This window comes from Raphanus sativus, unplaced genomic scaffold, assembly GCF_000801105.2.
Source record: "Raphanus sativus cultivar WK10039 unplaced genomic scaffold, ASM80110v3 Scaffold0596, whole genome shotgun sequence".
Taxonomy (NCBI): Eukaryota; Viridiplantae; Streptophyta; class Magnoliopsida; order Brassicales; family Brassicaceae; genus Raphanus; species Raphanus sativus.
This window is the reverse complement of record NW_026615914.1, coordinates 21669-34426: the sequence shown is the minus strand read 5'-3', so window position 1 is coordinate 34426 and position 12758 is coordinate 21669. Positions and strand designations below refer to the sequence as shown.

Here is a 12758-nt window from a genome sequence, read left to right as displayed (position 1 = left end):
ATTATATAAAGAAAACATGCAATGAGATATGCTTCACGATAGTTAGCGACTCTCTAGGGTTTGCTGTCCTGATTTGGCTCTATAACTACTAACTAGGGAACTCCGGAGATTTGAGAACCAGAGTTTCATTATGGTTCAACGCAAGAAGAAAGTTAACTGGTCGGAGCTCTGTTCGGAGTTGGTTCGATGTGTTTTCGAACGATTGATTTCAACAAATCTGAAACGAAGGAAGATCAGTCTGTTCTTCGTGGCGCACTTGCTTTAGAACGCTGCGTCCCAAAACGGCAATCAGATTCCATGGCTGATTCTCTTCCCTCAAAACGACAATAACAACGAAAACAACAGCAGTAGCTGTGTGTTGTTCGTTCCAGACGACAGAGACAAAACCTACAAAACCAGAGATCTCGGTGATGACTTTGTTAAGAGTAGCTGTGTTGCGACTTATGGAAGCTGGCTCCTGATGTCCTACACTCGTTGGATCTCTATATTTTGAATCCCTTGACCGGTGAGAGGATTGATTTACCAACTACGGATTACGCTCTATACCAACGACCCGGAGACCTAGTAGCTTGTCTTTGGATAGACGATAGAACCAAAGATTACTTAGTTGTGTGTGTAATGGACTGCCCTATCTTTACCAAGAATGGGAACCACTCGTGGCGACGTTTTGGGGAAGGGGGCTACAAACAAATGGTATACGAACACACATCCCAAAAGCTCTACGCTCGTCGTTAAACAGCTATCCTGTCAAGGTTTGGTCTTTCTCTGGAGAGGAACCACAACAAGTCTTTGAAGAAAATAATTATCCTCCGGTTGAGTATGCCTTTTGGGATTTCCTCAGCACAGGCGACGAAGAGTTGTATCTGAAAGAAGAAGAGTTGTATCTGAAAGAGTATGTTGACAGCAGGCTATACATTGCAGTTAGTACAGTCTCTAGACAAGTTTTGAAGGTAGTTAACGTGTTGCAGAAGTCCAAACGATGGCTCTTTCTCGTCTACAAGATGCACCCAGTTGAGCTTACTTGGGAAGTAGTCGACTCTCTGGGCGATGAGGCGTTGATAATAGACATGGGTATCACTGTTGTAGCCAAAGACGTTCCAGAGATCAAGAGGAACTCAATCTACTTCAGTGGCCTCGATGATGGAAGAAAAGAATCCTGACCATATATTTGTGTTTGATCTCACCACCCGCGAGATTGAGACCTTGCCTCGATGTGTTTTTCTCCTCCATTCGTTTTCCGATGCTCGTTGGTTCTTCCCGGGTCTCTAGACGTTTAAGTCTAACTGAAGCAACTGGCTTCCTCATGTCTAGTTTATTTTTGCTTCTAAATATAGAAAGGTGATTCACTGTGTCATGCCAGAGTCTTTGTTGTTGAGAGTGTTGTTAGTCTCACAATTCTATGCAATCATAACTAATCAACTTAAACCACATCAAAGACCAAAATTAACTACCTGAAATCTGTGGTTTTGTCAACCCATGTTAGGGAATCTAAATCACATTTTATATCTTTTTTCTAATATGCAGTTACTGAATTATTAATCCTGAAAAGTATTCATGAAAAGTTTTAATTTCTTAATATGCGTATATGCCCAACTCAGTAAGCAAATATAAGCACATAAAGATTACAAAGAGGAAGAAGAGAAGTTGCTTTGCAATTGCGAGATGCCTTGAGAACCAAGAAAGGTGGCGTCACCCTTGATAAAAGCAGAGTACCAATGAGCAGAGAGTTTTGGAGATCTCGTGAGATGAGCATCACTGAAATTAACATAGTACAATCCGTAGCTTTTACCGTATCCGCCAAGTAACTCATATACATCCATCAGTGACCATACAAAGTATCCCCTCGTGTCAGACCCATTCCTACACGTTACAATAGTAAATTGTATATCTTCTTTTATCACATCGGCAGAGAGAGAAAAGAAGATGCAGTAAGAAACACTTTGCTTACCTAACGGCACTGAGCACAGCACCCATGTAAACATGTAAGTACTCAATCCTTGGTGTATCCTTTAGTTGCAGCTGAAAATCCCCCTTAATCGTTTTACCTATTTGTTTGCATTGGGAGAGAACCAAGCATATTAAGACAAAAGAACTAGAGAGAAGAAGAGACATCAGAGAAGAGAATGAGACCATTCTCAAGAATGTAGACAGGAGGGTTGCCATAGCTCTGCTTTATATACTCCAGAACACCTTCTAAAGCCCATGGAGTAACAGAACACTTGTCCAAATAAAAATAAAACAAGTAAGAAAGACTTTGATAGTATAAAGAATTTTGTATCTGAATTTTTGGTAGACTCAACAAACACTCTTACTTGAGAAGTTGTAATATTACAAGTGTCTGTCCTCCCATGCAGTAAAACGAAGAAGATATGATCAGCAAAATAAAATACTACAATATATCAGGATAGAAAATAAAAGATTTAAGATTTTTGATTCCATACATGACGAAGTTACGCCAGTGTCATAGTAGTAGTCTGAGTATCCTGGAAAATAAGGTTTGGTGTTTGTGACAATAGCTGCAAGATAGTGAATGATTCCTATAAAGTCAGAGGAGCCTTTAACTAGCTCTGATTCTTCCTCTGAGAAATCTGGCAGTCTTGATCCAATGCTTCTTCTCATTACATATGGATAGTCTCCCAATGTAAGAGGCGCAAGCATCCTGGATTTAAAAGTGCAGATTATTATTATTTTTTTCTCAGCATAAGACACTGGTTATGTTGGCTAATGTTGAAAGATGTTTTTGGAACCGTTTGTAGCCACACTCACCAGCCCAAGTCGAAATCTCTGGCTCTTTGAGCTGCCATTTCATCATCCTTGGAGCTTGTTGAAGGAGAAAACCCTATTGCATACAAGCTTAAGCCAACGGAACCTCCTTGCATATCCTGCACATTGTATGTAACATGTTGCTCCTTCGTCGGCCAAGAGAGGGTTATGTAATATATGTTAAAACATGTATAGTCAAGTCTACCTTGTACTTTTGTCGATACAATCTTGAAGCAGAGGCGTGTGCAAGAAGCAAGTTATGGCCTACAATATATGGTTCAGTTGAAGAGTTCCCTGACGAGCATTTTCTGGAACAACGACCAGGCCCAGTTATCCCATCGTTGTAACCTCCAATGGTGAATATATTAGCCTCGTTGATGGTGGTCCAGAATTTGACGTGACTCCCAAACTCTCTGAAGCAGACGTCTGCATAAGCAGTGAAGTCTTCACTACATAATTTACAGCAAAACGTTTTTAGAGCTGCCTCTTTCTTTCAGAGATCAGTGTAAGAAGATGCTAAACAAAATGCCGCTTTTTTTTTTTTTTTAATGTTAGCTTGGCTTACATGATAGTGCGGTTTAGCCAGCCTCCATAGTCATCCTCGAGAGCTTGAGGTAGATCGTAGTGGAAGAGTGTAGCATGTGGTTCAATTCCTGTGATAAGTTTACTTAAGTCTCTAACTCGTAGGAAATAAAACCAAAAGAGTTGCTTACTAGTAGATATGAAGAAAGTAAGGTCTTACCGTGTGTTACAAGCTCTTGGATGAAGTTTTTGTAAAACTGGAGACCCTTTGGGTTAACAGGACCTCTTCCATCTAATTAATTAATGAGAGTATTAGCGTCGACCAGGTAATAAGAAAAAACAGAAACCGGCAACATACTTGGTATAAGCCTGGACCAAGAGATGGAGAATTTGAAAGCATCCAAGCCAGTTTCCACCATGAGCTGCACATCTTCCTGTACATTTAAAAAGCGAAAAGAAAATAAAAAACCCTGGATGTGCTGACAACAAAGTAAATCTAGTACTTAAGGAGATAGAGACATATATGGTAAGAAAGAAAAAGAAAGAACCTTGTACTTGTGATAACCATCACATGTTATGTCTCCGTTATCTAAGTTACCTGCCAAGTTCAGAAAAGAAAAAACAATCAATCTTCTGTTGAGCTGCCACAATCACACAATCACAAGGGTTTGGATTATAAACTTAAGAAACAGAAAAAAAAAAAAAAAGAAGTAAAAGGCATACGAGAGTGGACGAAAGTATCCCAGACGCTCGGCTTTCTCCCGTCTTCAGCAGCAGCCCCTTCCCACTTAAAAAGACAACACCAAGCATTTCAATCAAACAAGATCAGGTTCCGAGTAGAAAGAAAGCTAGCGAGAAAGGTCGAACCTGATAAGCAGAAGTACCAGAGCCGAAAGCGAAGCCCTCAGGGAAATCGCTCCTGCTGTAGACATCGCTGCAACTCACATGTAAAGGGAGAGCCAGGGAAATGGTGATGATGACGAGAGACAAAACCCAATCCATGTCGTTCTTCCTCTCTCCTTTTTGCTCCATGTTCGTGGAGATATTATTTTCTAATAAGTAGACCCTCTTATCCTATCACTCACTAACTCTTTACACGCGCCAGACAAGTTTGAGTGACGAAGAAGTAGACAACTGTCTCTATCATTATTTAATAACTCAATAAAGAAAGAAAAAGGTTCATTCACAATTTTTTTTTTTTTTTTTGTGAAAAGTAGAAAACAAAATAAAACAATCAACAAGTTGTTCTTAGTCCGATTCATTTTTAGAAAAACATAATAATAAAACGGTTTAGCTGCAATTTGGGGTGTTATGTGAGTGAGATTTCTTTTTGTATTTAGCTGGATTAGAAAGTGCATGCAGCCTTATTTCTCTCAGCAAAAGGAGATCTTGACCAGCTTGAAACATTTTGTTACACCTTGTGTACTCTAACTCACCAGCCCAAGTAGAAATCTCTGGCTCTTTGAGCTGCCATTTCATCACCCTTGGAGCTTGTTGACGGAGAAAACCCTATTGCAAACAAGCCAAAGCCGATAGAACCTCCCTGCATATCCTGCACATCAGATGTAATATGTTGCTTTTTCGTCATAAACTCACATTTGTAAAATACTACATACATGTATATACAGTCAAGTCTACCTTGTACTTTTCGATACAATATTGAAGCAGAGGCGTGTGCAAGAAGCAAGTTATGGCCTACAATATATGGTTCAGTTGAAGAGTTCCCTAACAAGCAGTTTCTGGAAAAACGACCAGGCCCAGTTATCCCATCGTTGTAACCTCCAATAGTGAATATATTAGCCTCGTAGACTGTGGCCCAGAAGTTGACGTTGTTCCCAAATTCTCTGAAGCAAACGTCTCCATAAGCAGTGAAGTCTTTGCTGCAATGGCAGATACCAATAACATCAAGAGCCTGAGGACCAGTACAAGAAGCTAAGTAAATGGCAGTTTTTTTTGTTTGCTTACATGATTGTGGGGTTGAGCTAGCCTCCATATTCATCCTCAAGAGCCTGAGGATGATCGTAGTGGTAAAGTATAACATGTGGTTCAATTCCTGTAGTAAGTTTACTTTTATAGTTCACCTAGTAGGAGCTAAAACCAAACTCAACAGAGTACACCGCGGGGAGATTGAATTGCAAAGAGTTGCTTATATGAACAAGGTAGGTAAGGTGTTACCGTGGGTTACAAGTTCTTGGATGAAGCTCTTGTAGAACTGGAGACCCTTTGGGTTAACATGATCTCTTCCATCTAAGAAATGAGGGTATAGCTCATTATAAACTTGATCTCTTTTAGTTGTAAAAATATTAGGGACTCAAGAAGAAAGCATACTTGGTATAAGCCTGGACCAAGAAATGGAGAATTTGAAAGCATCCAAGCCAGTTTCCACCATGAGTTGCACATCTTCCTGAAACATTCAAAAAGGCAAAGAAGAAAAAGAATCTCTGACGTGAAGACAACAAAGTAGAACTAGTACTTTTACCAGAGAGGCTTTTGTTAGAAAAAAAAAAAGAAAGAACCTTGTACTTGTGATAGCCATCACATGCTATGTCTCCATTATCTAAGTTACCTGTCAAGTTCAACAAAATATTTTTTTTTGTTTTACTGAATTTCCAAAATAGGCTTAAAGAGTTTATTTTTAATTATAATGAGGTTTAAGGCTTACTAAGCCAATAACTTTACTTAAAACTTAAATATGTAATATTGATTTTGTTTCATGCGTCATCCCATCATGTCACTCATATTTTCTGCTTTTGTTCTAATAAATCGAATTCTCGATTAATTAGAATAAAAGCAGACTGCGAGTAGGAAACAAAATATCGAATCTGATAAGAAGAAGCACCAGATCCGAAAGAGAAGCCCTCAGGGAAATCACTCCTGCTGTAAACATGACTGCATCTCCCAGTAAAAGGGAGAGCCAGGAATAGGATGATGGTAATAGTAAGAGACAAAACCCAATCCATTTGGCTCTCCTTTGTCTTTTCGCCCTACTCCAATAGTTTGAGTGACCAAGAACTAGACAAGTGTTTCTTTCATATTCTCTTTAAATATATCCATAGTTGAACAAATAGGAGTTCACTTAACTAAAAGAAGTTTTCTTAATTCGTTGCATCTATAAAAAATAATCAGAAACTACTTGTTTTTAGTGATCTCTTTTACTAAGTTAAGCTCAGTATATTGAGACTTGAGAGGATACCATCAAGAAAGAAGCCTAGAAGAATCCAAGAAAGAAGAGAAATCAGATTCCATTTTAAATCCTAAATTAATTAAGAAGATTAATGTGTTAAAAATGTGATCTTATTAATAATTCATTGAAATATCATTAGGTTATTAAGAACTTAAACTAAAAAAAAACACACAGTAAAAGTCGTTAGATTGCCTCTTATACTGTTTGAAAGGAAAGAAAAAGACAAAAAAACGAATTTCACCTTTTCGGGAAATAAATAAATATTTCATCAGCAACCCAAACAAACTCTGTGTGCTTCAGCAACAATTTTCAAAAATTAATTTAATGCATTTAAAATACAGAAATTGGTGGGATTGTCCTTAAACCGAGCTATAATTGGCGATTTATCCTCAGTTTTCAAGATCCAAAAACCGGACCATTTTATCCTTATATCATTCTCTCTCTCTTTTCTTCCCTATCTTCTTATCTTTTTATCTTTCACACATATCATATTTATGCTTTCATTTTTTCACCATAAATCTCTAATTTTTACTCTGATTCTTTTGACATTCATATTGCTAATGTTATTATCTCATAATAATTCTATTATTTTCAATTTCATATCTTGAAATATACATTCTTTTATTTAGATTTTATGTAAGTTAGCAGCTATTTCATTATTTACCCGTTATTATTATATTTTAATGAATTTGTAACGGATACATAGAGTATTAGCTGTTACAAATAGGTTTACGGCTATTTGATAGATAATTGATTAACGGTTAATATATGTATTTTTATGATACTAGCATTGTTAACATGCTAACCTGTTTGTTAGTGATTTGTTTAACACGTTAATAAATAGACGTAACCCGATAACAAAATTTGTAGCATGTTAAAATTTTGTTAATTTGCTAACAATTTTTATATCATGTTAAAAATATGTTAACTCGCTAACAAATTTTGAATAACAAAGTAAGGGTAATTTTGTCCATTCAAGTCATAAAAGTCATCATGTTTTGCATTTATGTCACATCATGGGTATTTCTCTAATTTGGACCTCCGTTGGGGGTATATCACACATTCACTCTTTAAAATATTGATGAAATGTAGTTTTGTCGTTGGGATTTGCAGAAAAATGTTGTAAGAGCAAACTCCCTCTATTATTTTATTTCCTCCTCCTCTTGTTGTTGTTGTTGACTTTTTTTTTCTTCTTCGTCTCTAGCCATCGAACTCTTGGAATCTCGACTAGCCTTCAGATCAACAAGCCGTTATGTTTCCGGAAAACACAGTACTCTCAGATGTCTGCGCCACCGGAATCTCCGGCGTCGTCGCTTTCTCGTGCCTCGGTTTCTGGGGAGAGATTGGCAAGCGCGGCATCTTCGACCAGGTCACACTGACACTCTTACATTTATACGTAGACTACAAGCATCACCACTCATTTAGTTAAATCTGTAATGATAAGTGTGCTTTGTTCAGTGATAGCCAATATGCAGTCTTGTCTCTACTTTAGGACTTAGACAGAACAGAGTAAGGACTTGTTTTTTTTTTTTGTGACTGACAAATACCATTTTCATGATTTTTGTTTTGTCAGAAACTCATCAGGAAGTTTGTGCACATAAATATTGGCCTTGCTTTTACGCTTTGCTGGCCACTCTTCAGGTAATACCTCTCTCCTATCAAACATTTATCCAATTTGATTGGCTCATCACTTAACTCAACTACCATCAATTATATCAGTTCTGGACTCCAAGGAGCGCTCTTCGCTTCTCTTATAATTGGAGTCAATATAATAAGGATGCTGCTCCTGGGCCTTGGAGTCTACCAAGACGAAGGAACTATCAAGTCTATGAGCAGACACGGAGATCGCAGGGAACTACTCAAGGGACCGCTTTATTATGCAATCTCAATCACATTGGTATGTATCTTCTATTGGAAGACATCCCCAATAGCCATTGCAGTGATATGCAACCTCTGCGCAGGAGATGGTACGTACAGCTTGACTCTCTTTTTTGTTTTGTAGCAACTTTTGTATTTACACACTCCTGTCTCCTCACATTATTTTTAAAAAAGGTATGGCTGACATTGTTGGGAGGCGGCTTGGAACAAAAAAGCTTCCTTACAACAGAAACAAATCAATCGCTGGTAGCATTGGGATGGCTATCGCAGGATTCTCAGTATCCGTTGCGTATATGTACTACTTTGCTTCGTTTGGTTACATTGAGAACAGTGGGTGGGATATGATTCTTCGCTTCTTCATCATCTCTATAGCATCGGCTATTGTGGAATCACTCCCTATAAGCACCGACATTGATGACAATCTCACTGTTTCCTTAACATCTGCCTTGCTCGGTACTCTACTCTTCTAACAGCAGCACTGAGTCTCTTGTTATCATCAAATACAGAGCCGTAGGGCTTGATTGCCTCTGTGGTGGAGTAAAAAAACTACATTCTTAGTCCCCACTTGTTAGTGAATCAACCCCATTATTGTTGTTGTTGTTGTTGTTGTTGTTGATGTAGACGATTTTTTTTTCTTCCAGCTGTAATTGCAGTTGGGTGGAATGTTGTAATGTAGTGTAGAATATAGTGACACTATGCTTCTACAATTTCTACTAGAAACTTAACACATGCTTGTTTGTTGTTGGTTTGGCATGTGGCTATTTACGCTCTAAGAAGCTTTTTTCTCACCAGAGCCGAGCTAACTGAAACATAATTGGCTTTATCCATCTAAAATTCTGAAAGTTAAAATATAAATATAGATTTCTAAAGTGTACAAAAATATAAAAATATTTTTTACTAAATTATCTATGATTTCCTAAATTTTAAAGACTGCTGTTTCTGTTTCTGTCAAGTGGCGAGTGTAAGGCGCTTCAGACAAGGAAGCAACACGACCAACAAGAGGAAAACGGTGAAGCTAGCTGAGCACCCTTAGAGCATGTTTGTTAGAACTCATTAGCCAACTTTGTAGAACTCATTAGCAAACTCAAGTAACATTTGTCAATCATCTAATATTTCATCTGATAAAGAATAATTAAAACAAAATTATGTAATTATAGTATTATTAATTTTTTTTCTTTTTGAAACTCTTATGGTATGTAACTGATGGAGCTGCTCTAATGGAGCTGCTAGAAAGAAGAGATGTTGCTTTGCAATTGCGTGATGCCTTGTGAATCACGGAAGGTAATGTCGTCCTTGAGAAATGCAGAGTACCAATGAGCAGAGTGTTTTGGAGATCTCTTGCGTTGAGGATCGCTGAAATTCACATAGTACAACCCAAAGGCAGAACCGTATCCGTCAAGTAACTCGTACAAATCCATCAATGACCATACAAAGTAGCCTCTCGTGTCTGATCCATTCCTACACGTTACAGTAGTCATGTCTTTTCTTCCTTTATCACATTCACATGGACAAGAGAAAGAGAAAAAAAAGAAGATGCAGTAAGAAACAATTTACTTACCTAACGGCTTTGAGCACAGCACCAATGTAAGCCTGTAAGTAGTCGATTCTTGGTGTGTCTTTCTGTTGCAGCTGAAAATCTCCCTTCATCGATTTACCTACAAGTTTGCATTAAGAAGAGAGTTTAAGCAGACTGAGACATGAAAAACGAGAGAGAAAGAGAAGAGAGTGAGACCATTCTCAAGAATGTAGACAGGAGAATTGTCATAGCTCTGCTTTATATACTCCAGGACACCTTCCATAGCCCATGGAGTATCATCACATGTGTCCAAAAGCAACTAAGAAAAGACTTGACATTATATATAGCTAAAGGAGTTTTGCATCTGTATTTAGTAGCCATAATTGAAATCTTACCCCGGTAGATGAATCATTACAAGGGTCTGTTGTCCCAAGCAGTAAAAGGAAGAAAACATGATCATCAGTAAAGGTTTGTTTTGTTATAGATATGTCAAAAAAAAAAGATGTAAGGATTTGATTCCTACATGTCAAAGTTATGCCAGTGTCTGAGTAGAAATCTGAGTATCCTGAAAAATAAGGTTTGATGTTTGTGACAATAGCTGCATTGTAGTGAGTGATTCCTACAAAGTCAGAGGAGCCTTTAACTAGTTCTGATTCTTCCTCTGAGAAATCTGGCAGTCTTGATCCAATGGTTCTTCTCATTACATATGGATAGCCTCCGTATACAAGAGGCCCAAGCATCCTGGATTAGAAAGTGTGCATGCAGCCTTATTTTTCTCAGAATAAGAAATTGTATATCTTCCCAAATTTGGAAGATTTTTATTTTTTTACAACGTTTTTGCATGACACTAACTCTGTAACTCACCAGCCAAAGTAGAAATCTCTGGCTCTTTGAGTTGCAATTTCATCATCCTTGGAGGTTGTAGAAGGAGAGAACCCCATTGCAAATAAGCCAAAGCCGACAGAACCTCTCTGTATATCCTGCATATTATATGTAATATGTTGCTTCTTCGTCATAAAATCATATACATGTATAAGCAAGTCTACCTTGTACTTTTGTTGATACAATCTTGAAGCAGAGGCGTGTGCAAGAAGCAAGTTATGGCCTACTATATATGGTTCAGTGGAAGAGTTCCCTAACATGCAGTTTCTAGAACAACGACCAGGCGCAGTTATCCCATCGTTGTAACCTCCAATGGTGAATATATTAGCCTCGTTGATCGTGGTCCAGAATTTGACGTGATTCCCAAACTCTCTGAAGCAAACTTCTGCATAAGCAGTGAAGTCTTTGCTGCAAAGACAGATACCAATAACATCAAGTTATTAAATATATTCTTTAGAATCCCATCGGTTTTTCAATATATTTTTTTCAGATCAGTATAAGAAGAAGCTAAGTGTAATGCCGGGTTGTTTTGTTAGCTTACATGATTGTGCGGTTGAGCCATCCTCCATAGTCATCCTCAAGAGCCTGAGGATGATCATAGTGGTAGAGTGTAACATGTGGTTCAATTCCTGTAGTAAGTTTACTTTAAACCAAACCCAGCAGAGTGCAAAGAGTTTCTGAGTGAATATGAAGAAGGGGTGTTACCGTGGGTTACAAGTTGTTGGATGAAACTCTTGTAGAAGTGGAGACCCTTTGGGTTAACAGGACCTCTTCCATCTAATTAACGAGGGTATAGCTGATTATAAACTTGATGTAATAAAATATTAGGGACAGAAGAAGACAACATACTTGGTATAAGCCTGGACCAAGAGATGGAGAATCTGAAGGCATCTAAGCCAGTTTCCACCATGAGCTGCACATCTTCCTGCACATTTAAAAAGCAAAAAGAGAAAAATCTTTGATGTCATGACAAAAAGTAGAACTAGTACTTTACCAGAAGGAGGCTTTTGGTAAAAAGAAGGAAGAAAGAACCTTGTACTTGTGATACCCATCACATGCTATGTCTCCATTATCTAAGTTACCTGCCAAGTTCAATAAAATAATATATTTTTTGTTTTACTGAACTTCCAAAATAGGCTCAAAAGAATTGTTTTTCTAGTTATGAGATAAATAGAATTAAAACAGAAATATATGTAATCAGACCGTGTGTAATATTTAGTTCTGTGCTTCTGTTTCATGCATCATCCCATCATAGGTCGTTTTTTAGACTTTTGTTTAGATACTTTTCCCATTGATGTAACAATACTCAGTAAAAACATTTGGTAAAAAAGAATCGTTCTAACAAAAATCTAAACACCAAAAAAAGGCCTTACGAGAATGAACGAAGGTATCCCAGATGCTCGGCTTTCTCCCGTCTTCATCAGCAGCACCTTCCCACTGTCAGAAACCATTAAACATTTTATTTTCTTCTCTAGAGTTACAAGCTGAACCGAAATAACGGACCTGATAAGACGAAGCACCGGAGCCGAAAGCGAAGCCCTCAGGGAAATCACTCCTGCTGCTGTAAACATGGCTACTGCAGCTCCCAGTAAACGGAAGAGCCAGGGAAATGGTAATGATGAGAGACAAAACCAAATCCATTTGCTTTTTTTTTTGAAACTAACCAAATCCATTTTTTGCATCTCACTAACTCCATCCGCGCCATAGAAGTTTTGAGTGACCAAGAAAGAAACAAGTGTCTCTATCAAAATTTATGTGAGTGTCTTTTATCAAAATTTAATAGCCATTATGTGAGTCTCTTCGTTTATTTTTGTTCTTTCTCTAATTTGTTTGGTTCTAAACAAGTATTGTTTCAATATCACTTGAAAAATCCGAATGATGATGGACCTTTCTAAAACACATGAACTAAGCTGCTCTGCTGCTGAGTTCCAGTCACTAATCTCGATTCATTTAATAAGAATTTATGTTATTAATTAATTTTGTAAACAGTAAAAATCGTTAGATTGCCCCACA

The 12758-nt window shown here is 37.7% G+C and overlaps 3 protein-coding genes and 2 pseudogenes across 6 annotated transcripts; 2 read left to right on the top strand and 3 right to left on the bottom strand.

Moving 5' to 3' along the window:
• The first annotated feature begins 130 nt into the window (after positions 1–130).
• Positions 131–1269, top strand: LOC108844126 (F-box protein At2g05970-like; annotated as a pseudogene).
• A 295-nt stretch (positions 1270–1564) lies between these two features.
• On the bottom strand, positions 1565–4317 carry LOC108844125 (beta-glucosidase 3). The gene is made up of 13 exons (XM_018617339.2): positions 4153–4317; positions 4009–4072; positions 3834–3883; positions 3644–3719; positions 3506–3577; positions 3329–3416; positions 2969–3212; positions 2767–2882; positions 2442–2659; positions 2313–2338; positions 2131–2218; positions 1949–2045; positions 1565–1860 (listed from the first exon to the last, which is right to left on the bottom strand). The coding sequence occupies exons 1-13, from the start codon at positions 4315–4317 to the stop codon at positions 1623–1625; spliced, it is 1542 nt and encodes a 513-aa protein (XP_018472841.1). The 3' UTR covers positions 1565–1622.
• On the bottom strand, positions 4281–12431 carry LOC130494429 (beta-glucosidase 3-like). 4 transcript variants are annotated; one of them, XM_056997331.1, is made up of 14 exons: positions 12249–12401; positions 12119–12182; positions 11778–11827; positions 11595–11670; positions 11451–11522; positions 11287–11374; positions 10910–11153; positions 10728–10843; positions 10387–10604; positions 10259–10284; positions 10080–10182; positions 9906–10002; positions 9659–9805; positions 4281–4420 (listed from the first exon to the last, which is right to left on the bottom strand). In XM_056997331.1, exons 1-14 carry the CDS (start codon positions 12384–12386, stop codon positions 4378–4380), a joined length of 1482 nt encoding a protein of 493 aa, XP_056853311.1. In that variant the 5' UTR covers positions 12387–12401; the 3' UTR covers positions 4281–4377. The 4 variants fall into 4 exon arrangements, with proteins under 4 accessions (XP_056853311.1, XP_056853310.1, XP_056853313.1 ...); XM_056997330.1 differs by lacking the exon at positions 4281–4420 and having other exon boundaries at positions 9430–9805; positions 12249–12431; XM_056997332.1 differs by lacking the exon at positions 4281–4420 and having other exon boundaries at positions 9659–9794.
• LOC108844127 (beta-glucosidase 3-like) lies at positions 4429–5861 on the bottom strand (annotated as a pseudogene).
• LOC130502591 (farnesol kinase, chloroplastic-like) lies at positions 7568–9138 on the top strand. Its single transcript, XM_056997335.1, has 4 exons — positions 7568–7838; positions 8043–8110; positions 8189–8436; positions 8522–9138. Exons 1-4 carry the CDS (start codon positions 7722–7724, stop codon positions 8815–8817), a joined length of 729 nt encoding a protein of 242 aa, XP_056853315.1. The 5' UTR covers positions 7568–7721; the 3' UTR covers positions 8818–9138.
• Positions 12432–12758: the final 327 nt, after the last annotated feature.